Source organism: Haemaphysalis longicornis, unplaced genomic scaffold (genome assembly GCF_048455015.1).
Source record: "Haemaphysalis longicornis isolate Haplotype H1 unplaced genomic scaffold, Haemaphysalis longicornis Haplotype H1 scaffold_9, whole genome shotgun sequence".
Taxonomy (NCBI): Eukaryota; Metazoa; Arthropoda; class Arachnida; order Ixodida; family Ixodidae; genus Haemaphysalis; species Haemaphysalis longicornis.
The window spans coordinates 118,347,478-118,371,921 of NW_027526460.1; the positions used below are offsets into that span (position 1 = coordinate 118,347,478).

Sequence of the window (24,444 nt, forward strand, 5' to 3'; positions counted from 1 at the left end):
AGAACCGAGGCCCTCGCGAAGCTTTCGCACGATAATAGGGTTTGGAAATGAGGGGCTGGTTAGGAAATACAGAAAGAAATGCCGGCAGTCTACAACGCCAAAGAAGGCATAGGGGAATGGTTGGACTATTTTTTTACCGTTAGTGACGTTACATTATTATTATTTTTATTAATTACATCAGAAAGAAAGAAAGAAAAACGCTCCCAGAGAGGGGACCGAACCCACGCCTTTCGATTAGATCTCGAATGCCTTACCTATTCCGCTATCTGGGCGACTGTGTCCTCCTTCACGTTCTGGGGTATTATTAACCCTATTATCGTGCGAAAGCTTAGCGAGGGCCTCGGTTCTGGAGGCCTTGATGCCAGGGTACCATAAGAGGGTTTCCCGCCAGTTACCCGCTTATTACAGGCTGTTCGCGTCAGGCCCCGGGTGTTGAAAACAAGGTCCCCTTCTCCCCGTGTAGTCTCAGTGGCGCTGGCTGCCACCCTCAAGCGTCAGATACAGTTGTAGTAAATATAAATACCCCAGAAGGTGAAGGAGAACGCAGTCGCCCAGATAGCCGAATTGGTAAGGCATTTGAGATCTAATCGAAAGGCGTGGGTTCGGTCCCCACTCTGGGCGCGTTTTTCTTTCTTTTTTTCTGATGTAATTAATAAAAAAATATAATAATGTAACGTCACTACCGGTAAAAACAAATAGTGCAACCATTCCCCTATGCCTTCTTTGGCGTTGTAGACTGCGGCATTTCTCTCTGTATTTCCTAACGAGCCCCTCATTTCCAAACCAGATATATATATATATATATATATATATATATATATATATATATATATTGTGGGAACGGCGCGCAGACGAGGAGAAAGACGCTGTTCGGGGCACGCGCAGCGTGTGCGCGCTGGAGCCTGACGAGGGACTGAGGCAGTGCGTGCCTGGGCTTGGAGAAGATCAGGCGTCTCGGGACGGGTTCGGGTCAGAGCTGACTAAAGGTGTGTTTGGCGCAAATGTGGTACCGGGGTTCTTGCACCCGGCCGCGGTTCCCCAGAAAGACACTGAGCCCCCTCGATCACACCTTTACTGGGAGTCCCGCTCCGCCAAGGTCCACTGCTCAGCTGATCCGGCTGCACACACGTAGCCCAGCCGAGTCCGCCATGTTCCATCCTCGCTCCTCTCGCGCCACCTCCTTATCCTCCGCCGGCACATGTCCATCCCGTGGGATTGTCCCCCGCCACTATTGCCGGATTACCACAATATATATATATATATATATAGAAATAAGGATTGGCAGTCAAGAAGACCTCGGAAAGCAAAGGGGAGGTTGTGGTAGGTCATTGAAACAGATCAAGAATTTGGAAAGAAAGAAAGAAAGCGAAGACAAAATGCCCGCCAGGTGGGATCCGAACCCACGACCTCCAGAATACCGGTCTGGTGCGATCGCACCAGACCGGTATCGCACCAGACCGGTATTCTGGAGGTCGTGGGTTCGGATCCCACCTGGCGGGCATTTTTTCTTCGCTTTCTTTCTTTCTTTCCAAATTCTTAATCTGTTTCAATGATCTACCACATCCTCCCCTTTGCTTTCCGAGGTTTTCTCGACTGCCAACCCTTATTTCTGTGTTATATATATATATATATATATATATATATATATATATATATATATATATATATACATATATAGCGAATCCGAAATGTGAAATGAGGGGCTCAGTGAATTAAGGCAGAATAAGGGTTGGCAGTCGAGAAAACGTCGGAAAGCAAAAGGGGGAATGTGTTATGTCATGGAAAGAAATGAAAAATTTTTTGAGTCAGAAAGAAAGTGGTGAAAAAATGCCCGCCGGGTGGGATCCGAACCCACGACCTCCAGAATACCGGTCTGGTGCGATCGCACCAGACCGGTATTCTGGAGGTAATGCAATGAGCCCACCTATAACGTGTTTCTGGTACTTCTCTCTGTTTCTTCACAGCTGCCCTCGTGCCGCTTATAATTTGAAGGTTGTTCCCTATGTTTATTATTTTTTACAACTGTTTTTAGTAATTGAAATATAGCTAAAGGATTGGCCAAACGACTGTTCTTTCACACTTGAACGAAGGTTGCATTTTGCCTTCCCGGCCGCTTCAAGAAAAGCGGTCGCTGGTGATCAGCTATGGCGAAGCTTACTGCACAAGCCTTATTCAAGAAATGTTCACCGAAGCACCTCGGGATGCTTATATTTTAAGAGCATTTCTTCGGCAATATTTAGGAAATATTTTATTCAAACCTAAAGCGAGATCTTAGAGCCCACATTTTACTCTTAGACAAGGCTTGCAAATGCTTGGTTAATTTTCAGATTGTGCCCTACTATATAAAAAAATATTTAGTCGGCATACCTGGCATTACTGGGATGTTCCTTGCTGGCGTGGTTTGCGCTGCAACAAGGTAAGGGCTCACTTGTCACGGCCAACTAGTCCCACGCTGAAATTGCCAATGTTGCGCCTTTGTCATGCCGAATAGAGAATTCACGATGTTTTGTGGTTCCGCCGAGAGCACGGACCTTAATTCGCTATTTTGAGCAGTACACGCATGCTTGGGAGCACAGCTTTCTGAGAAATTTCGCTTTGCGTACTACAAGTTGATGCCTGCCAATTTGGAACTTTTTTCATTGGTGTGAGCGTTTTATACTACTCCTGCTCAGTGATCACAATGCATTGCATTGCCCCATAAAACGCTGACGGCTGACGTAATAAGCAGTGTAAAAACGTTACAGTTCACCTTCACGTGTCGATCGTGTTCGCTGCTTGTTGCGTCACACGAGATAGCTTTAGCTGCAATAGAAACTCATACACGCAGGAAAAGAAACCTTGATTTAGTGGACAGGTTAGCTCCAAACGGTAATGAAGTCTTTGTACTCCAATCTACGGAGTAAGAAATCAATACAATGACAGCGTAAAGAAACCACTAGGCAACAGAAATTGCATTGAACTGACAACCGCTGAAAGATTCCCAGCACAGCAAGTGTAAATTATGCTCTTAAAAATATTAACCTAAATACAGCAAAAATAATCATATAGCATGCATGCAGTTTCATAAAGTCTACATATACAACCTGTCTTACAACTGCGCAACTTCATGTGGTAAAACTATATGCATCCTTACAAAAACTACATTGAAAGACTGTAATCAAATATACAAACATTCGGCTGCATGCAGAACAATGCCAGTATCCAATATCTGTTTGACACTCGTACACGGGACGTTAAGTGCACTCAGTAATATTCGCATATCCTCGTCTCCTGACAGAAATTTCTTAGGAAACTATAGGCTGCACTTTCGAATAGCTGATCGTAGCATGGACCAAATAATGTTCGCAAAGATATGCGTGTCTAGAACAAACGGCTACTGCACAGTTATCGCCGCTCCATGGCATATTGCGGAAATTGACGTTGTTTCTAGCGCCATCTTCAAACTCATATCCACGAATACAGCAGGTGTCGTCAACGGACCGAATCCGCACCGGAGTTCCTTTACCTACAATGAATACGAAAGGCACCGGTCCACTCGGTGCAATAGGGATAACCTGTGTGTGGACCATAAGGGATAGGGATTAACCGAGCTTCCATCGTGATCTCACTCTCACTTGTCACACTTCGCAAACGGAAAGAAGCTAACTGCGCACATTGAATGACCTGTTGCAGTAAATTGCTTGGCCCGAGTATATACTATTTCTTCAGTTGTACCAGGGAATACACTGAAATAATATTCTATAATGGTGCATACTTCAACCGCCACCACATCACACATACGCCTTGTCAAAATTATATTGTGAGCGCATGCCGCAAATCGGCGAAAATGGAATTCCTATTTGAGCGTGTCGATGTCACAATAAAATCTTTTAAAAGTGTATAGCATAAGTTTATGCTTTATGCAGCACAATATTAGTACAAACGCTAATTATTCGAGCATATTATTGGTACAAACCCCGAAAAGTAAGGAATTTGCGATGGCGAAACGCTTAACCCTAACAGAATTGGTATCAAAATGAAACAACAGCAATCAAGATATATACCAGACGCCTTTCAATGTGAGTCTCATCATTGGTGTCGTGTAAGAGATGTTTATTCTCGGACGTTTCAGGCTGTCAGTGCGCATTGTGTTATCGCCAAAAACAAATATCTTATGTACAGCCTGCCACTTCAGCACACTTTTGTGCTGTGAGATGGAGGTTTCTTGTTGTAATTGTTTAACGGCGCTGAACTGTTTTTTTCTCAGTACAGTGTCCTCTACAATTAATTCTCAAGCTGCCATCATGTACGTGGATGTCATCGCTCCGCGATACAAGAAGGCGGAGAAACACGTGTTATGGATTACACGAGGCCTCGGTGAGTCACGACATACGATTTTTACGTATGAAATTGCCGTCAATACGTACACAAAAGAGCAAATTTAATTCATAACTTTATATTGTTAACTCTCTGCTATACACCTTAATAAACAATATAAATAGAAGAGAGAGAGTCAGACAATGGACGTTAATTGAATTGGTAAGAGATGGGCTTAGATTAAACTTGCATGGAGGTGTCTTCAGTACAAGTTCCCTTAAGGGTGGGCGGAATCGATAGCACTTTGTGCAAGCCAAAGCGCACCTAGTATCAAACAACAACTAAATGTGTACGAACAAAGTGAAAGCTATGCAAACCGTGGGTAAAATGCGAGATATGCGCTAAAAATAAAAGGGATATTACCATTTTTACCGAATAAAGAGAATTTGTTATTTACAACGTTTCTGGCGACCTTTTGCTTCACAGGGGCAACTTACTGCCGAGATTCGGTGGTGATATTACGATAAACGTAGAGACGCGTGCAGTATAGGCATTATCGAGTCATAGATCCGGTATGCATGGCACAGAAATTTACTCTAGGATCAGGGTTCTGGTCAGTGTGAGTCACGGTTACCAGGAGTATAATCTATCCTTGCCAACAATGCAATCGATATGGACTGTTTAAGCATGTATAAAACATTACCAGGATTTTTATGGGGCAGTAGTGGATAAATTCGGTAGTAACATGTTTTACGGCTATCATTCAGAAACAGAACTTCAAACGTATCATTTGCTACGAGCGGGTTGGTGCTGGCCCCGACTTTTACTCAATTATCAGCCAAGCAGTGGGTCACATTAAATGTTAATTAAGAATATCTTGTCATCAGGTTTTAGCGCATTCATACTTGAACATCAGAATTAACACGTTTCGTTTTTTTCTGCAGCGTTTGTAATTGGCATCATCATGACAATCTACAGCACCATTTGCGTTTACTTGGGATCATTATCAAGGGTAACTACATTTTTCATTTCTGATTGATTGATTGTGGGGGTTTAACGCGCCGACGCAACGCAGGCGATGAGGCGCGCCGTAGTGGAGGGCTGCGGATTAATTTTGACCACCTGGGGCTCTTTAACGTGCGCCGAAATCTCGCACACACGGGCGTTTTTGCTTTTCGCCTCCATCAGAAAAGCGGACGCCGCGGACGGGAAGCGAACCCGCGACCTCGTGCTCAGCATCGCAACGCCTTAGCCACTGAACCACCTCGGCGGGTATTTTTCATTTCTCTTAGACTAACATGTGATCGGAAGTTGATATCAGAGAGCTTTAGCTGACCGTTTTTGACGGTCCGCTCCGGTAGCGGCGTCCCGCTCAGCGCAACCGGAGCCAATGCCGTTCGCCACCGAGCGCACCAGGCATGCGCAGTGGCGCTCGCGCTTGCTATCAGAGCGGAGCGGAGCGTGAAAAACGGTCAGCTAAAACTCCCTATTGAACTGACTTCGCACTGTTTACGTCGTGTTCGAGAGAAAAAAGCTCCGGCTCAGCGATTATTACAGCAGACTGACTAACCCCTCAGCTTACCGAACACACTCGCAGACTTCTATACTAATAATGATGCTAGTGGCATGACTTATCATTATTGGTTGCTAGTATTCGTGGGTACTCGACCGTACGGCACGCACTTTCCTCCCTGTTATTTAGCGTTCTTCTAAAAAAAGGTCGGCCAGGATGAGCCTACGATATACCACCCGGCTCTTATAAACGCGCTTTTCCTCGGCCTCTCATTGGGTGGGGCCTTCTCCAATGCTGTCTCCTTCCACTCAGCCGCTCAAGATCTGCGTTCATCGAGCTCCCTCTGGTCTTGCAATATGTTAATTACTCATTACACATTGCACTCTCAGTCTCTTGAGCCGCTTAAGGAGAAGTTGCGCCGAAATGCTAATATGCTGCCACTGTACTCAAGTCATTGAGGCCTTTGTAGAATGACCATGTCTCCATGCATTTGTTCCTTGCACAGCCAAGTTGTACTTAAGTTGCAGTGCTCTCCTTCTCATGTTGGTTTGCAGGTATTCATGATGGCGAGTGCTGCCTTCGCGGCGCCTTACGTTGGCTTGTGTCTCCTGGCGGTGCTGTTCCCGTTCGTTCACTCCAAAGTACGTAACCCAGGGGGACCTTTGGTTCTTCCTATTTTACATCTTGTCCGAGCCATTTCGCGGAGCGGGAAAACGGTGGAAACAGAACATTTCTACCTGACTACACGGCTAATTACCTGCCGTGCTCTTTTTCGATAATACATGATTCCGCAAGGCACGAACTCCGGCAATAGAAATCGGGCTTCGCACGCCTATTTAGGCCAGGGGCTTAATTTATAAATGGTCTGCGCATGACGCTCTGTCTTGGTAAGCATTATTACGGAAACCAAACAGACTGCATTCGCATTAGCTCAGCACAACGGTTTATTGCGAAACCCAAGAATAAGAAACCTGGCCTCGAATCTAGAACATTTTCGATTGCACACATTCGAATGTCATAGGGTGATTTTGTTTCTGCTGCAGATAGAACGAAACGTTTTGAAAGTGGGGAACCCAACATTTGCGGAAGATATGCAGCTCTGGAAGCCAGACCAAAATGGCGGACATATTTTACAGGAGTGCGATATTACGCTACCTTCAATGAATGACCTTTTTTGTAAGAATGTAGCTATGAAACTAGTTTAACCCGAGTGACTGCATACTGGACGCCTAATAACATCTAGCTAATGGGCGGTAAGTAACCAAGAAGATAACAAAGCGACCACTAAAGGTATGGTTTCTGGTTTAAGGAAATGCAAATGGTAGGCTTCAGATTTGGCACCAACAGTCAGATAGGAAGAAAAATTACTTCCGTTAGTCCTCATCCGACCCCGGAGTGGCACTCCGACTACTTTGGTCGTACCTTATCTGCATGTATTAGCCGCTACTAAATATTCGTACATGCCATCGCATCCTTTCGCGCGGAAAGTAAATGAGAATCAATGAATCAGTTAATGTCGCTGAATGCAAGGATACCACACGACCGCATACGAGTGCAGCTAATCTTTTCTACAGATAATCTGGTTTCAATAAAAGCAAAGGTCACCTGAACCACAAGTTCTTCATATGTACACTGCTGTTACACATTTGCCAAATTTCGCAGGCACCAATAAAAGCTCTTGCCCTAATAGCAGCCGTCATTTCACATTCATCCGTTAACACTGACGCAATAGTGGATACCTAACATACAATTTAGCGTCAACAGAAACTGTGCAGTGTTTAGAGGGAGGAGGCGGGGGTGCGTTTACTGGGCGTGCATCTTGGTATTTCATCAGAAGTTTATTAGGTATCGTACTTGGTCTTGTTCTCCTGCCCACGTGTAGGATAGCAAACTAGGACACAGCCTGGTTGACATTCATGTCTTTCCTTTACCTTTATTCCTTCCTTCCTTCCTTCCTGATGGTGCCCTTAGAAGAGGCCTCCCAGCCGTCGCACTCATGAATTGAGTGAAGAGTGTGTACTTAGGTGAAGGAGAAAGTGGAGACCGTAATTAAACTATTTATTGCGCAGAGGGCGTGACTCATATGGTTAATAGTGGGTTTAAGCGAACGCATCTGCTAGGTACCAGAGATAATATTTCCAAACACAGCAGTGCAGTCGCCCTTTGGCTCCTTATGCATTTTTTCAGTACGCATTATAATATAAAAATATTACAAGCGTACTGCTTGCACATACTGCGTGTTAACACTGCGAGTCTGCTGATGACTTTGCAAAACGATATTTACCACAAAAAAGTTCAATCAGCACCAGCAAAGCTGCTCGCTCTTTGGCTTGCTGTCTCCGATCTCTGCCAAAGTTTAAACATATGCTTTCCCAGGGGGCGGGGTTTTCGACGCTCCTTGTGGCAGTATATCAAATTGCCCACATGTCTCAAGCGATCACAAGTGGAAAAACGCCACCAAGAGTGGATGTCTCCCTGGAATACTGCTCCACCAATATCACCGCTCCACTCTCAACAGTGAACTCCAGCCAGCCTGGCGCCATGGAACGGGTAACAATGTACGCCTATCCAGATTCTTGTGTCCGCCTTATATCAATTAACACATACTCGAAATGCCGAACGAATATTTAGACGAGTGAGTTGTCTTACCAAAACTTTGTCAAATGAAGTGCGAACTCACTCAGGTAGACTATCGAAAGAGCTGCAAACTCAAGCATTTTTTGGGGGGATTTTCAAGAGGCGTATATTTTGTTGGTAGAAAGAAAGACAGAATGAAGTCGTTATCACCGCCAGATTGGAATTTTGAAATCGGGGTGCTCGCTAAATGCACAATTCATTTGATGCCGCCTGTGGATTTTTACCAGTACTTATATCATACTAAAAACCACAGTTGCCTCTTATTGTCCGCTATTTCAGTAATAGGATCTCCCTTGCGTTGCGAGTTTCCCGCAAATATAGCGTTAGATGTTTTTGCGGCGACTATATAGGTGGCTGGGGAAATGCATGTGTCCTACCAAGTAAACATTACGCATTATTATTTTTTTTTGTTTCAGGCCACAAGAACAGTTCTTTCTTTTTCGCCTATCATTCCTTTGGAGCAGCTTTTTTGCAATTTTCGCAACCATTTTCGGTGGAATTCTCCTCAGTGCTCTCACAGGTAACATTTTATAGTACGACAGATCATCGTGTTTTATTATTCTTCTCTGTGGAAGAATGCCCGGTACGTTGAATGTTTCGAGCTGCTAACTCCGAAGCAATGTTCGCAAAAAAAATAACTTATATCCGTGGGCCTCTTTTTGTTGGAAAGAAAAAAAAACAACTCTACAATCCGACTGCGCAATACCAAATGGCCTGAACGCGGACGTTTACCTATTATCTTAGCTGGGGCAGCTAAAATGTTGGTTTTGCTTGGAGAGAGACAGAAAAAAATTTTCAGAAACAAAACAACCGCGTTCTGGATCGTATACAATCTTTATGCTCAGCCGCATCGTGCAGTTTTAGTATTCGGCAGTCCAAAGATGGGAGCTTGCGCTACTTTATGTCAATTACTCACTTACGGGATCCGCAAGGCATTACAGGAAGCAGTGAAATTGTGATATGTAGAAACGTAATAATACTTAATAAACAATCTAACACTAACACCTGGCGCACAGCAGACTTAAAATTAGGTAAATTGGAAATAGGGACGATGGAAGCAGAAATGCTGTTCCATTCGCAGCTGGTGTACGAGTACAAATAGAAATTACTCTTTCAGTAAGATAATCCATATTTTAGCTAATATTCGGCGTGGTAGGACAATATGACGGGCCTGAGGACAGTACCCGTTACAGATGTTCATTTTAGTAAAATATTTTGTAGAATACAAACCAACTGCTCGAAGCGAAAGAGATACACTTCTGTAAGAGGTGCCTTGTGTCGAGCTATACGTTATACTACGCGTTACACACAAAGTGTCACTTCAAATGTCTCCACCTGCTCCCGTGGCGTACTTTACGTGTTAAGCTACTGTGAAATTTGGTGCTAGTTTGTTGGTTTCACTTTGGAAGGACATTTTAATACTGCGGTGACCGTTTTTGTGCATATCCATAGACGCGAAAACAGTTGTGACTGGAGTCTTTTCCTCGCTTAGGTCTAAGAAAAACCGACAAATTTTGACCATTTAGAAGGAGGTCGTGATTCTGTTCATTATTCTGCTGGTCAACACATAGAGGTAGGTATTTAAAGCAGCCATGAAGAAAAAACACAAGTTTGGTTCATTCGAAAGATTGCCTCGTTGGAACCATACTGACACCACTTTTAACACAAACTTCGCTCAAACAAGCTACATAATTAGGAAAAAAGGGAATGACCATGCGACCCACCAGCTCATTTCCCGCAACAGAACCTATGATGTCACACGAGAATGCTCTGCGATTGGCGGAGGCCGGCAAAAGCAAACGCAAGTTAGGCAGGGCTTACCAGTTTGCATAGTGAGCTATATGGCCGTTAAACATACTGCATATTCCTTTTATGACACTAATAACGGTGGAGTAAACGGTTGAAGTTCCGAATAAACACGCAAGCGTGTACGCCAATGCGTACGAAACTACCTCCAGCCAAACTCGACATCTCGCCGTCGCCAACGTCGCGCAGACGAATTTTCGGGTTCAAGGCTCTTCGGGGTCCAACGAACCGTACCAGCACGCACAGCCGCGACCTTGCTTGGTATCGTAATCCCTTCACAGGAGGTTGGCCGTCATATCGCCAACGAGCAAAGGTAAAAATACAAACGAGGGGAGTAAGGAACAGCAAGCAGCGACGAGATAGTGCCAGTCGTCGCATTTTCGGAATGGTGTTGGCTTGCTGCTGTTGTTACGAGCTCGTTTCCAGTTTACAACCACTGAAAACTTCAGTTTGTTCGAGTACTTTACAATGAAATTTCGTTGTTACGTTTTGAAATGCCCATGTAGTACGAGCATATCGTCGAGGGAGTGCGACATCCCCGCCGGTGAAGAGATCTCCTTTCACGTGCTGCCCAACGACGAACCTCGGCGAAGCAAGTGGCTACATTTTGTGAACTTAGCAAACGGAGGCGAAAGAGAGCTAAAGGAAGTACGACTGTGCTCGCTTCATTTCCGAGGAAGTGATTACGCCAGGGACCCTTACGTTAGCTCACTCCTGGGACATGCTGGCGCTCGTCGCCGACTTCGTCAAATCGCCGTCAAAGCGCTCTGACCTTGGGGGAAAAAATGCCGTATACACCGCGCATTGACGCTGGTATCTTTCTGGTCGAAGCAGAGAGCTCACGCGAACGGCTTTCCATTCACGACACCGGCGAAATGGCATAAACGATACTGCTACTGAAATTGAACTATTATTAACCGTAAAAAAAATACGGCACATACGTACCAGTCCGTATTCGTCCGTCGCGACGGGGCTGACGAGGCAGCGCTGCCGACGGCTGGGCGTTCGTCTGTTGTGGCTATCGCGGAATGGGCGCTTTCCGGTCCATCCGCATATCCCACAACTTCTGCCGCTCGTGCACTTGAAGCATTGAGCGTTCAAGTGGTGTGAGGTTGTTAAATGCAAGCCCGAGCGTCTCGGCGAGAGTTTTGTTCTCCGGATCAGGCGATTCCATGACAACGGCTGCGGGTGCACTAGGTTTTACTAGTGTTTTTAAAATGGCCGCCGTCTCGGTTTCGGCACGAGTTCCGGTTCCTGTTTGATTCCCGCGTGTGGCTGCTATATGGTGTCGACATACTAAGTAGTATCTGTTTCATGGACCGGCTCGTATGACGCCATTGTTCACGTCACGAAATGTGCAATGTAGCGGGAGATTTAAAATTTTGGCCTAAATTGCCTTATTTCTCAGTGAATCAAGCATCATTTGCTTCCGGGAAAGCGCTTAGGGTACTATGAAACACCTAATCTTTCGAATAAAACAAACTTTTGTTTTCTCTTTATGGCTCCTTTAAGGGGCAGGTGATGGCACCACCACTGGAGAGTGACAGGGCGGTTCGATATCGTTGTTTTGTCGACTGATCTTCTTGCTGATTTGTCGGGGATTGTTCATTTTTTTACTCTATAGATTTGTGTGTTGATATCTCACGACAACAAGGAATGCAGTTCATTGAATTGAATATTTTAGGTATTGAATTTCTTACGAAGACAGCATATAGTCACGCTCATAGGTAAAAAAATCCTTATGTAGGTGACAACAATAGAAACGCAAATGCGAGCATTTTCACTTAAGGTACGCAATACGAAGAAAGGTATGAATGGTGATGAACCGTATACTTGTTTGTATTATCTTTTTGACATCACAACCATTAGTTCGTGGGATTGGCTGCCGAGAAGAAAATCCATCGCCTCTATACTAATTATGGATTGAAATACCTGCCTTTAACGAGATGCTTGAGTGCAGCGGCGAACACCTGTATGCTTTTATCGACGCTGCGCAGGCTAGTGACCAAGAGTGGGTCAATGTTATTATTTTAAAGAAATATCATGCCCTTGGTTCTTGAGTTGAATTAACTGAAGTACAAAAGGCTGGTCGTTTTTAAATAAAATCAGCACGTTGCCTGCATTGCCCTGAATGGTGGAAAAAGGGATTAGTACAAGTTTTTTTCTCTTTGAAACACTTGCAAGAGATGTGCCCGCGATGGTTATTCATGCAAAATCAAGCCGCGCTAAATGAAGGTAATCGTAAAGAGAGAGAGAGATTTTGTGACGTGCTTCGTTATATACGGTGAGACGAGTGAAACTATACTTGGAGGTAATGATACAAAATATTTGAAGGAAACTTTCATTCACGTAGGTCATTTAGGTCTATGCTCGTAAGACCAGTCATTTTTGTGAAGGATCGTGCTTCACACACTTTTTTCAGGTGAAATGCGAAGTGAAGACGTCCAGCCCCATCTAAGCAGCGACATACTTATTCGATTATGGCGGCGATTGCAACGGACACTCATCCGCGGGGATGCCAAGGTAAAATGCCTGAAATAGCGAAATCCGTCGCGGTGCAAAATAAAAACATCTTACTTCCTGATTTCAGGGGCCAGCCCAAGACACATCCAATGAAAAGTTCTCCGCGAATCAAGCAGAAAGCAAGACCCTCCTGGCGCACGTATCCGAGGCCCGAGTATGATCAAATTGATAAGAGCCAAGGACTGAAAAGAAGCCTAAATACAATTGTCATTTTCAATGCAGAAATGAAAAGAAACAACTGACTGAAACTTCTTTCCCTATTCAACTGGCCATTGTACTGCCCATTTCTTCCTTACTCTCCTTGACATTCTATTCTGGCTGGAAAACGATGAGAAGCAAATGTTCAAAGCGAAAAATTGCTTCGGTCAACCCTATTATTGACAAAAGGAGCTCTGAGCTCTCAGTCCCCAGTAACTGTAAAGCACCTGGCCACGATGGCGCTCAAGCCAGTGATGCAGCAGTGGGTGCTAAGAATATCCGCGTCTGGACGGGCTGCTTCTGCAAGTTCAACTTTGCAAACATTCAACGTGCGAACTCTGCCAAGCGAAGATAGCTTAGCTGTGCTAATACAGTATCTCTCGAAGATTTAGTGGGATATTATAGGGCTAGGCGAGGTTACAAGCACACGAGAAAGCTTCATGGAGTTGCCACACGGGCATATTGCGTGGTACCAAAAAACTCTACAGAAGAAAGAGCTCGGGTTGGTATTCTTCATCCACAGGGGGATATCAGAACACACGGAAGAGTTCTTCAGAACACAGAAGCTGTCGCAACCATAGTGATGAAGCTAAACATACGAAACAGGTTAATCTTAGTACACGCCAATGCAATAACTTCTCGCTAGGACGATGAGGCCGCAAAGAGGTTCTACGAGGCCGTGGAAGCAGTAATGAATAAACAAAGCAACACAGTTCACGACCGTAATGGGATACTTTAACGCAAAATCACATGAAGAGAGAGTAGGAGAAAATTCAGCGAGAAACTTTCCCGAATGGCTCTTACAAAGAGGAACACTAGATAAATTTGCATCAAAGAAGTAACCTGAAGCCGATGAACGCATTCCTCCGCATACAAGTGAAGAGTAAATAGACATGAAAGGTCATGACAGCGTAACAAAAAAATTACAACTGACTTCATTTTAAACTGCAGCCCAAATATTGGACAGGACCATCATGTACTTGGCAAGATGCGGGACAGCTATCAGAAGATGGTTCGGGGAAAAGTAAAGGTGATTCTGGAAAAATCGAAGAGGGAAACTAGCGAAAACGTAAAAACTCTCCAACAGACTCAGTTATAAACAGGATGCAGGAGTGTAAAAGAACCCGCACAAAAAATTCGCGCTTTTAACTGGTGAGATCAAGGGCAGTGTTGACAGGCCAAATGACAATGTAACAATGGCATTCACAGACCCTCCAACAACACCCGCCGCGGTGGCTCAGTGGCTAAGGCGTTGCGCTGCTGAGCACGAGGTCGCGGGTTCGATTCCCGGCCGCGGCGGCCGCTTTTCTGATGAAGGCGAAAAGCAAAACCACCCGTGCGTACGAGATTTCGGCGCACGTTAAAGATACCCCGGTGCTCAAAATTAATCCGGAGCCCTCCACTACGGCGCGCCTCATCGCCTGCGTTGCGTCGGCGCGTTAAACCCTACAATCAATCAAGACCCTCCAACAGCCGTAGGAGAAGCAGATTGCTGAAACGATATCGGCTACGTACGTAACAAAACGAAGGAATTTATTGCTAAACATATTGCGAAAGTCTCTAGTAGGATAGATGAACTTGAATTGGCAGAGCTGTTGAAGTAGAGTAAAGGGCGTAAAACAAACGCTATTGGTCCGTACGACATGACAGCGATCGAGGAAACTCAGGAAAGAGGAGGAATCATAAAATCTAATAATACGAACCTGCGGATTGGGAAAGGTGGATTGTGCGCACTCACACATAAGGTAACACTACGCACAGCATTGAGGACGTAGTAACCGTAGCGGGACGATTCTACACGAGGCTATGCGCCACCGATATGTTTCACTAGGCGCAGCTACTGATGCTACAAGCGTAGCTTCCTATGTGTCAAGGGGCAGTTAACTAAAGAAGAGGTGAACAGCTACGGTTATATGCTGTTTGGGTGGAATTTCATGAGTGGACAACAAACACTTTCAGCTAGAATACCAACGTTTAAGGTTCGGGTGGAATGTTCATTTTTGTGGTTCTCAGAAATGCCAAGTGACCTTCACCGAGTGGAGCTGCAGGATTCCAAGGCTAAATTTCTATTTGTTTAGAACAGGGCCTTCACCTACGCAACTATGTTCGGTTCCAGGTTCCGAAAACAATCTAACATTTTTTTTTCTAGGCTGTCGCCGCTTCTCGGCAGCTAGCCAACTGCTTTTGACGGACCCGATTCAGCGTTTGAGGCTGACTTTATTCATTACGCTTATATAATATATAATCAATCTATTATTTATTATATATTACACTTATATTATCTATTATTTAACAAACTTGGGGCATGCAAAACTGAAAATATAAAATTCTATTCAAACATTTGCTTCTGCTTCAGGTTGCTTGAATCGCTGAAGGGTACTAATTAGGGAGTAACTGAGGTTTTACACATAGCGAAGTTTTATTCCCCGGCCTCTGTCTTTCCGGAAATGAATTATTATTCGGGGTCCTCACGAATTTCAACACGTTTGTTAGCCCAGGCCAACCCCGCCCTGTGTGTCAGTTAACTTTCAGGACTTCATCCTCCTTATCATCATCGTCTTACTTGTTAGCTACCCGCTGGCATTGTTCTGCATTGTACTTAGTGCGAATACATTGTTTTTCCTTGCTTCTGCCTCACAACATTTTGTTGGAGTTTTCGGGATTTTGCCGTCTACTACGAACTGCGCAGCGGCCGTCAGATTTCACCGTTCAGTACGCCTAACAGCAGCGACCCTGTTAAAGGCGTTCCCATTCCTCCCGTCGTCCTGTCTCACCCGGAGAACCTGGAACATTTACTGGCACCGAAGGAGTCGACGCTGATGAGTGGATACGTATGTACGACCGGGTAAGCAGCCTTGAACGATGGGATCGCTGCTATTATGTTATTATGCTATGATGTTATTCGCTGCTATGCTTTGCCCGAAAGCCAAGGCACGGACCGGGTACTACACCAACGAAGAGGCATTGACCAGTTGGGACGTTTTCAATGAGAAGCTGCTGGCCGCGCGTGGAAACATTATTCACCATAAACTTGACGCCGAGAACAACCTCACGTCTGGTGTCCAGAGTAATGCAGAATCCGACATCGGATATATTCAGGGCGTACTTGCTGTGTGCGTCAAGGTTGAGCGGGCAATGCTTGAAGAACAATTGTTGGTCGCGTCTTAAAAGGCATTGCGGACAACGCTTTTAATTCACTAGCCTTCAAGAACAGCTCAAATTTGTATGACATCACTGCAGAGCGCCAACGCTTGGAGCAAGCCAAAAGCCACCGTGTTGCTAAAAACATCGTCCCGCTTCCGAATACAACCGCTACATCTTCCTGCGAAGATATGCTTGTCCAGTCCGTTGACGTCGCCTCAACTGGCCCTACTGATACACGTTCTCTAGAATAATTCGTACAGAAATTGGAGCCATGTAACCAGCCCCTCTCAGTTTCAATCTGTGATTGAAGCTTTCGTCCGCAAATAACTTGACGAATTGGGCCTTTCCCGCTTTCCTTCATCAATCGTGAGTACGTCCACCCACTCAATTCTGCAAAGCTCCACCCTATTTATCATAAGGCACCTCGTCATTTCCGCAATCCGGCTGCCTGGTGAAGCACTGACGACCATTTTGTTTGCATCTGTTCCCATTGTATGGGACATGTTGCCATCGTATAGGACACGTTTGCCGTTATTCCGCAATCGCTGTTACGATGCTATGCCTCCCGTACTGCTTAGTACACTTCCCGCCAACCCAAGAATGCTCACCGACAAGTTTCCTCCTACCGAAATACTCACAGCTCCGACGCCACTGCTTCACTCTTTAGACTGAGGTATCGTCGTCACCGCGCCGTCGCCATTCCCTATTGCCCGAAGGTTGCCCCCATTGTCGCCGTCCAGCCCCGCCTGCCTCTTCCCGAAAAACCAGATCATGCAGCTCTCACGGTTATGCTGCACTGATGACCCCAAGCAAATATCTCTGCTCGCTTCACCTGCACCTTGCAATTCTCTTGATGTCGTTAATGGGGAAAACATTGCATAAAAGACGAAGAAAGGGAGAAGGTAAACATAAACACAGCGCTTACCTGCAACTGATAGTTTTTATGAAGGAAAACCGCCATGGTTTTAGTGTACATCACGGAAAACCCAAACAAGTAAGAAAATAGATGAAACCACTCAAAACCCACTGCTACGTAACTGATACACACACCGGTCATGCGCGATCAAGATATGCCAGTTGTCTCTTACAACTGATAGATTTACCGGCCGTTGCATACGTTTCACTAATCGCCCGCGTTAACTTATCTCGATGCTTGGTTAGAATTGTGCCATGGATCACGGGAGACTACAGGGGAACGTACGCTCAGCCGAGTTCGTCGAGGTGTAGTATCCCATGGACCGTTCATGCTCGCTTAACCCAATCTTCACGCACCTTCCTGTCTGGCCAACATACATCCTGCCACAGGGCAAAGCAAATCATACGCCACATTTTTGCCGCGCTACAAAAACTCGACCCATGTTTGGCACCACAGCCATTTTGCGCCCGCTTCTTCGTTGATGTTGCAGTTGCCTGTTGCAACACTGGGCAAATGCTCCTGTGCCGTATCGTAGTGCTGAATACAACCCTTACACCGTCCCGTGATGCCACTTTTCGTATCCCGCGCCACAATTTTTTGGTATAGAACACTACCACAGACCTGTTCCGTTTGGAGATTTCACGATGGCTGAGATTATTACCTTCGTTTACACACCGCCCCAGCGCACGCCTAAGGTTGTGCCCTATATTTGCTAATCGTCCTCTGGGATACAAAAATTGGCATCATGGTACTCGTTATCTCTTTTCTTTCTTCTGTTTTAGGTTACGTGCACTATGATTATGGCTGCTTTCCTTCATTAAAATCTTCATTTGCGAGTCAGCGCCGTGTTTGTGCTTAACCTATCTCTGTCTTCGTCTTTTACGCGCTGTTTTTACCATGAACATACACCAACTTGTCCAGTTCGCCGCAGTCGTTCTTGATGTCCTTGATGATGGAGCCCCTTTCCAGGTGCTAGCTGATACGGAATGAACGTATATGTGATAAGGGCTAACTTAAGCAGCCATCTCAAGATACTGCTTACTCCTACCCCATCCTGTGTCCTTCATGTTGCTGGAACTTCCCCTGCTGTTGTTGGTATGTGGACCGCTCGCGAAACCATCGCCGATCACCCCGTTTCCGCTTTGTTTGCCGTCTTTCCCCCCTGGCCCCTTGACCGCATTCTTGCGATTGATTTTCTTCCTGAACATACTTCGCTTACCGACTGTTCGGATGGGACCATCAGCTTTGAGCTACCTTGCCACAAAAACGTGGCCGAGGAAGCGAAATGTCGCCCATATTCGACAGAGTTTATTCGCCTCTTCCCGCAAGCTGCTACTAATGCCCTACTTTATACATCGGAAACCTGTTACCGGAGGTGTCCTACTTCCTTGCCCCACTAACTGACGTTCTACTCACCCGAGACGGGGCCCTTCCGCACACCGTGGTGCGTGCTCCCAACAACCGCACTACTCTCCCTTTCCTTAAATTCGGCTCTTCTTCGTAAATTATTGCCGGTGGCATGGCCAATTCGATGACTCACCCATTGGACAAGTGTGACCGTTTGACCCTACCTTCTCACTCGCCCGCATCCGCTCCCGCTCTCTCTAACTCTCCTTCACCGATTAATGAATTCACGGCAACGATAGCCCCTGAGGCCTCGCAGCAGCATACTGCGGACTTTTCTTGCTTCCTGCCCTCCTGCACTGACATGTTTTTTTACTTTGGAAATAGTCCTTTTGGCCAGACATGGGTGATCAAACATCGTATTCACACTGGGGATGCCCGCCAAATCCACTGCAGGCCATAACGCGTATCCGGCATTGAACGTCAAATTATACAAAACAAAAATTGACAAAATGCCTGCTAAGGACGTCATCGAGCCCTCATCCAGTCCTTGGGAATTAGCGGTATTACTGGTTAAAAACAAAGACAATACGTGGCGAATATGTGTCGAATATCCAAACCTGAACCAGAGAAAAAAACGTGCGTGTACCCTTTTCCTTGTATAGACGACTAACTTCATTCTCTCCACGATGCCAACCATTTTTCTTCCACCGACCTACATTTCGGGTATTGGCAAATCCCACGGGATGAAATGGACCGAAAAAACCGCCTCCGTTGCACCGCCTGTTCTTTACCAATTTGAGGTAATGCCTTTCGGCCTATGCAACGCTCCGGCCAGGTTCAAAAGAGAGATGGATACTCTCCTCCGCGGCCTTAAATGGACCATTTGCTTGTGCTACCTCGATGTCGTCATCGTTTTCTCTCCTATCTTTGAAACGTATTTGTATCGTCTGTCAATGGTGCTTTCTGTTTTTCGACAGGTAGGTATTCAAATGAATTCATCGAAATGCCGATACGCCCAAAGTAAACTTCAAATTATCGATCACGTTGTAGATGCCCGCAGCTTTTAACCCGCCCCAGCTAAGATACACGCAGTCAATATCTTTCCTCAGCCGGAAACCGCAAAAGATGTCAGCAGCTTTTCGGGGGTGTGCCTCTACTTCTGCAGCTTCTGACAAAATACCGCCATTTTGCCCGCCCCTTAACCGACCTCCTCAAGAAACATGTTCCGTTCACCTGGGATGCTCCACAAGCTGAAACATTTTGCGCGCTTATTGACAGGCTTACTACCAGAACAATTCGAGCACACTTGACATCTCTTCTACAACGGAACTAGGCACTAACGCCATTGGCCACGCAATAGGAGCGGTGTTAATACAGCACCAGACTGGCAAAGTCCGCGTGATTGCGTACGCAGCCGGCTCCCTTCTGTCGACGAGCGTGACTATTCAATCACCGACAGCGAGTGCCTTTGCTTAGTGTAAGCTGTGACAAAGTTCCGCCCGTGTCTCCTGGGCCGTAGGTTTTCTGTCGTCACAAATCACCACGCCATGTGCTGGCTGCAATGACTAAAAGATCCCACGGGCAGCTTGCGCCGTTGGCTTTGCGTTTACTAGAACACTCATATTCAGCCAGGAACAAATCGCGATGGTTGCACCGTGATGCTGACTGTTTATCCCGTCACCCTGTGGATATCATCCAGACGTTGCTTTGAATGACACATACGTATGTATTTTTTTCGTCTCAACACGGCTGCAGATCGGCGCCGAACAATACGGGAACACCTTCCTACTTTCAATAGCCGATCGCCTCCTCCCTGATTCTCCTGATCGAACCTCCCAGAGCTCTGTACTGCAGGGCGGTGTTTTTAACCATCAGAAAAGTCATTATGACAGCGCCGAGCTGTTGCCAGTCATACCCCCTCAATTGCGCTCCTTCGTCTTTGAACAACTCTATAACTATTCAGTTTCTGGTCACCTTGGCGTTAAGCGCACACATGCCCGCGTACAGCGCCGTTTCGTTGGGCCTGGCTTGTACCGATCGGTCAATAAGTATGTTCGGGCTTGTGATCAGTGACAACAGCGAAACGTTCCAAGCAAACATCCCGCTGGACTCCTTCAGCCACTTCCTATTCCTCACGAACCGTTTGTTCTCGTCCGTCTCGACCTCGTGGGACCTTTTCCGTTATTCGCTTCTGGCAACAAGTGGGTTGCCGCTGCCTCAGATTACGCAACACGCTGCGACATAACGCGGGCCCTATCCACAAGCTGCGCAACTGTCGTGGCTAACTTAAGTATTTATGACGTCATTCCGCATCATGGGGCACCTGTCCAGCTCTTGACCGTTCGGGGCCGCAATTTTCTGTCTGCAGCCATGGCCGACATTCTTCATTCATTTTCCCCTAAGCATACATTGACGCATCTTCACAGCGCAAAATATAACGGGACAGACGGGAGGAACACACCGGACAAGCGCTGTTATTTTATTCGTTATTTTTTGCGCTGTGAAGCTGAATCTGTGCCAGCCATTCCGGCTTTGTAGGCTTCTTTAATAAATTGACTGCGGCTTGCCTCCCGCAAACGAACGGCCTCAGAGAACGCCTAATCAGCACGCTGCTCAACATGTTTTCTATGTACGTTCTCCCTACCCACCGGGGTCGGGATTCCGCCTTCCCATTTGTCACCTTCTCCTATAATTACTCCCGCGATAAAGCTGCTAGTTACTCACCTTACTTCATGCTCTTTGGCAGGGCACCCACTTTACCCTTGGATACCCTAGTTTCGCCTGCCGCAGCTACACATAGTCAGTGCGCCCGCAACGCCGTCGCCCAGGCTGATCTCGCTCGTCAGACCGGTCGAACACGCCTCATTCCGCCCCAAGCCCACCAGAATTCCTTCTATGATCGCCACCACCCCGTATCCCAGCTCCACCCGGGTACTGTAGTGCTACTGTGGTCACCCCATCGTCATGTAGGACTCTCAACAAAAGTAGATTCTCCGTACACCGCCCCCTATCGGGTGTTGTGCCGCATTACCGACGTCACTTATGAAATCACGCCACACCCGTCCTCCTTTTCCTAGCCTCACACGGACCCTGTTCACGTGGTCCGGCTTAAGCCCTACCACACCAACCTCCCCACGTTATCTCACCAGACGCCGTGTCGACGTGTTCCCTTCGGGAGGTTGTGTAACGGGACAGTTACGTAAATAAGATAAGGACAGCTACGGCTATGTGCTGTGTGGGTTGCATTTTAGAAAAGGACGACAAACGCTTCCAGCTACCCGTCTCAATGCTCCCCCGCTGGCATTTTTCGGCGTTGTAAATAGTGCGAATACATCGTATTTCCTTACTTCTGCCTCGTAACAAATGTTCCACTAATAACTACAGACGAAAGCATAAAAAGAATTTGCAATCGTTAAGCGAAGATATTTGGCAGGCGATGGCGGCATTCCTGTGAATCTTTTAAGGGAAGAAGGAGATTCTATACTCTAAAAGCTGGCTAGGCTAATTTTAGTTGGCTTACTGCCATTATTGTGGTCTTAGCCCGAAAAACGCCAACATAATACGGTTTAAAAAGGAAGATACAAACGCGCTAAGAATTAGAAACTCATCCGCCTGCGGTTGTATCCGAGCTGTTTGCCAAGGTTACAGTTAACCCCATAACGAGGAGCCTCAATTTTTTAGAACATCGGGAAGAGGCTGCGTTAGAAAAGAATACATTAGTGTAAATCGAACATATGTTACGAATGGAGCAATATAGAAATCCGCCGGAAAGCCTTTACAATGCATTTATAGACATAAGAAAGCGTATGATCCCAGGGACATGGCAGCAGTGTTGGCAACATTACAGGGCTTAAATGTAGAGGACACTTGTATTAGACGACATACAGGGTGATCAACGTTAAGACGGCAGGTTTTTTTTAAATTAGCGCTTATATCTACGTGAAGACCACCTTTACAGTGAGGTTATGCACTAAGGGGAACATAAAATCATGTGGTGATTGTTGATGTCGATGGCCAGATGAAATAAAAATTAATAATTAACATTTTACTGGCTGCGGTAAGCGGGCATTTCAGTATTGGAAAGTTAGATGGAATCTCTACGCTGTTTCATTTGGCAGAATTCTTGTAGCCCATCCGTACTCCGAGATATCTCACGGAAAAGTTTAATTGCCGTTTCGCAACATTACGCATTCAAGGCCGTGAGAACCGGCGCAAAGCTCCTCCCTTTTTGTCCTCGTCCTTTGCCCTCGTTTTAATTTTTTATTCTCAGATCTCTTCTCTGGTGTCAGCTATAACGTGAGGGGGCCTTCGCCTGAAGACAACAGCTCTGTCACCGCTCGAATTCGGCACCAAGTTTCCCGCAAAGGAATTGGCAGCTCAACATCCGCCTCGAAGGCTTTTCTCCCCTGTCCTTCAAATTGCGAAACGGAGAGGTGAAATTGGGGAATTATATAGCACTGTGATGAAGTTCGCGCGTTGCATATAAAAACACCATTGTACATGCAAAATGCGTATATTTAGAATAACCGAATGATGACTTACTGCACACTGTAAAGGTTGATGACCAGCGAAAGTTTTAAACACACGGCATAGTTGTGACACGTAATTTAGGGGAAAGGTGTGAGCAAACCTTATTTACTTAAGCGTAACGGAAGCCATTTCCAAGAATGATACGAACATATGCGCCCGTACTTCGATTTCGAATCCACATATCTTGAATATGGTGCTTTTTGACAACTTATGTTCTCGAAGTGCTTATCCCTGTTACGAGACGTATGATTTGGCTGTCTTTGCCACGCCTCGATCTTGCAAACGGTGCCTGTTATTACTGATTTGCTGAATATGAATATCCTAGTGATGCGACGCACAGGCTTAAGGTTCGGATCCTGTTTTGAGTGGGATGCGAATTGGGTGATGACCGCGTGCTAATGCCACAAAAACCGGGACCTTCGGTTTTGAGCACCTTGCGCAATAAATCGCCTTGGGGTTCAAGCCACGCGGAGCGTCTGGATTGTTTTTCTCGTAAATAAAAATACCTGAACGACATCCATACAGGCCAGGCCTAGAGCCACCTTGCAGTTCTAATAAGAATATAACCCGGATATTTAGAGCAAGAGCCGAGTGCTATACACCCGCGCTACTTCCGGATGTTGTCATCGGGTAAAGAAACGTTACTCTGGTGCCTGGCGCAGTACCGGTGAACTTCGCAGCACATGAGTATAACACCTGTATCTTACCCATGAAAAAACACAGAATCCTGGAAAGCTGCAGTGTGAAGCATCATCAATCTGCAGGTTGAAGTGAATCGCACCGGAAGACGGAGAACAAAGAGACCCGCATGCATGATAGCGGCAAAAATGCCTTCCTCCTGAACTCAACCCGAGATCAGCGAATCCCAAGTGTTTGAAAAACGAAAAGCCACGTTCTGCAACAAAACCACTGACCGGATGTTTTGGTGACGGAGCGGACTTCACGCTAACACATAATTTATGTTTCGGTGTTTGCACAGGAAAATTCTTACGATGCGACGTTACGACGTCATGCGTACTATAGGCCTAGATGAGCGAATGATTACGCGAATTTTGTTTGACAGGTGTAAAGAGGGGAGATCATTGCAATACTGTGAGACAAGCATTTCCTGCACCTGCATGTTTCTTAAACGTGCCCTGAAAGGCGTTTTGAGCACAAAAAAAGAACAACCGCAATGGTTAGGTTGGGTGGACAACGTCGTCCCTGCCAAGTACAAATGTTTCGCATGCCGGCGAAAACTCACGCTAATCAGCCGACATTTTCATAAACAAATAATTTGCCAATGCTAGCCTTGCCCCAGAGACCTTCCGTAAATGGTACATTCCGCCTCTGGGCCTCCAGGTTCCTTCTGCGCCTCCCCCACGCCCGCCTATCTCCAGATCCTAATTTGGCACTGTCCAAAATTCGCGCGCTAGGAACCTTCAAGCCTATTACAAACACATCCTCTATAAACATCGACCATCGTACACTTGAACTTTTTATGCTGGCTTTAATTGCACACTTTTTTCTAAAATGTGGTCTAGCGAGAGCAGTT

At 46.0% G+C, this 24,444-nt stretch overlaps 1 protein-coding gene across 1 annotated transcript in view; it reads left to right on the forward strand.

The window, feature by feature from the left end:
* LOC144151827 (sodium-coupled monocarboxylate transporter 2-like) overlaps positions 1–13,035 on the forward strand; it is a 64,911-nt gene extending 51,876 nt beyond the window's left edge. The window contains exons 9-16 of the mRNA XM_077682972.1: positions 2,328–2,416; positions 4,247–4,356; positions 5,241–5,308; positions 6,364–6,450; positions 8,186–8,367; positions 8,863–8,966; positions 12,675–12,775; positions 12,843–13,035. Coding sequence (XP_077539098.1) covers positions 2,328–2,416; positions 4,247–4,356; positions 5,241–5,308; positions 6,364–6,450; positions 8,186–8,367; positions 8,863–8,966; positions 12,675–12,775; positions 12,843–12,935 — 834 coding nt within the window. The 3' untranslated portion in view covers positions 12,936–13,035. The remainder of the gene's footprint in view (positions 1–2,327; positions 2,417–4,246; positions 4,357–5,240; positions 5,309–6,363; positions 6,451–8,185; positions 8,368–8,862; positions 8,967–12,674; positions 12,776–12,842) is intronic.
* The last annotated feature ends 11,409 nt before the right edge of the window (positions 13,036–24,444 follow it).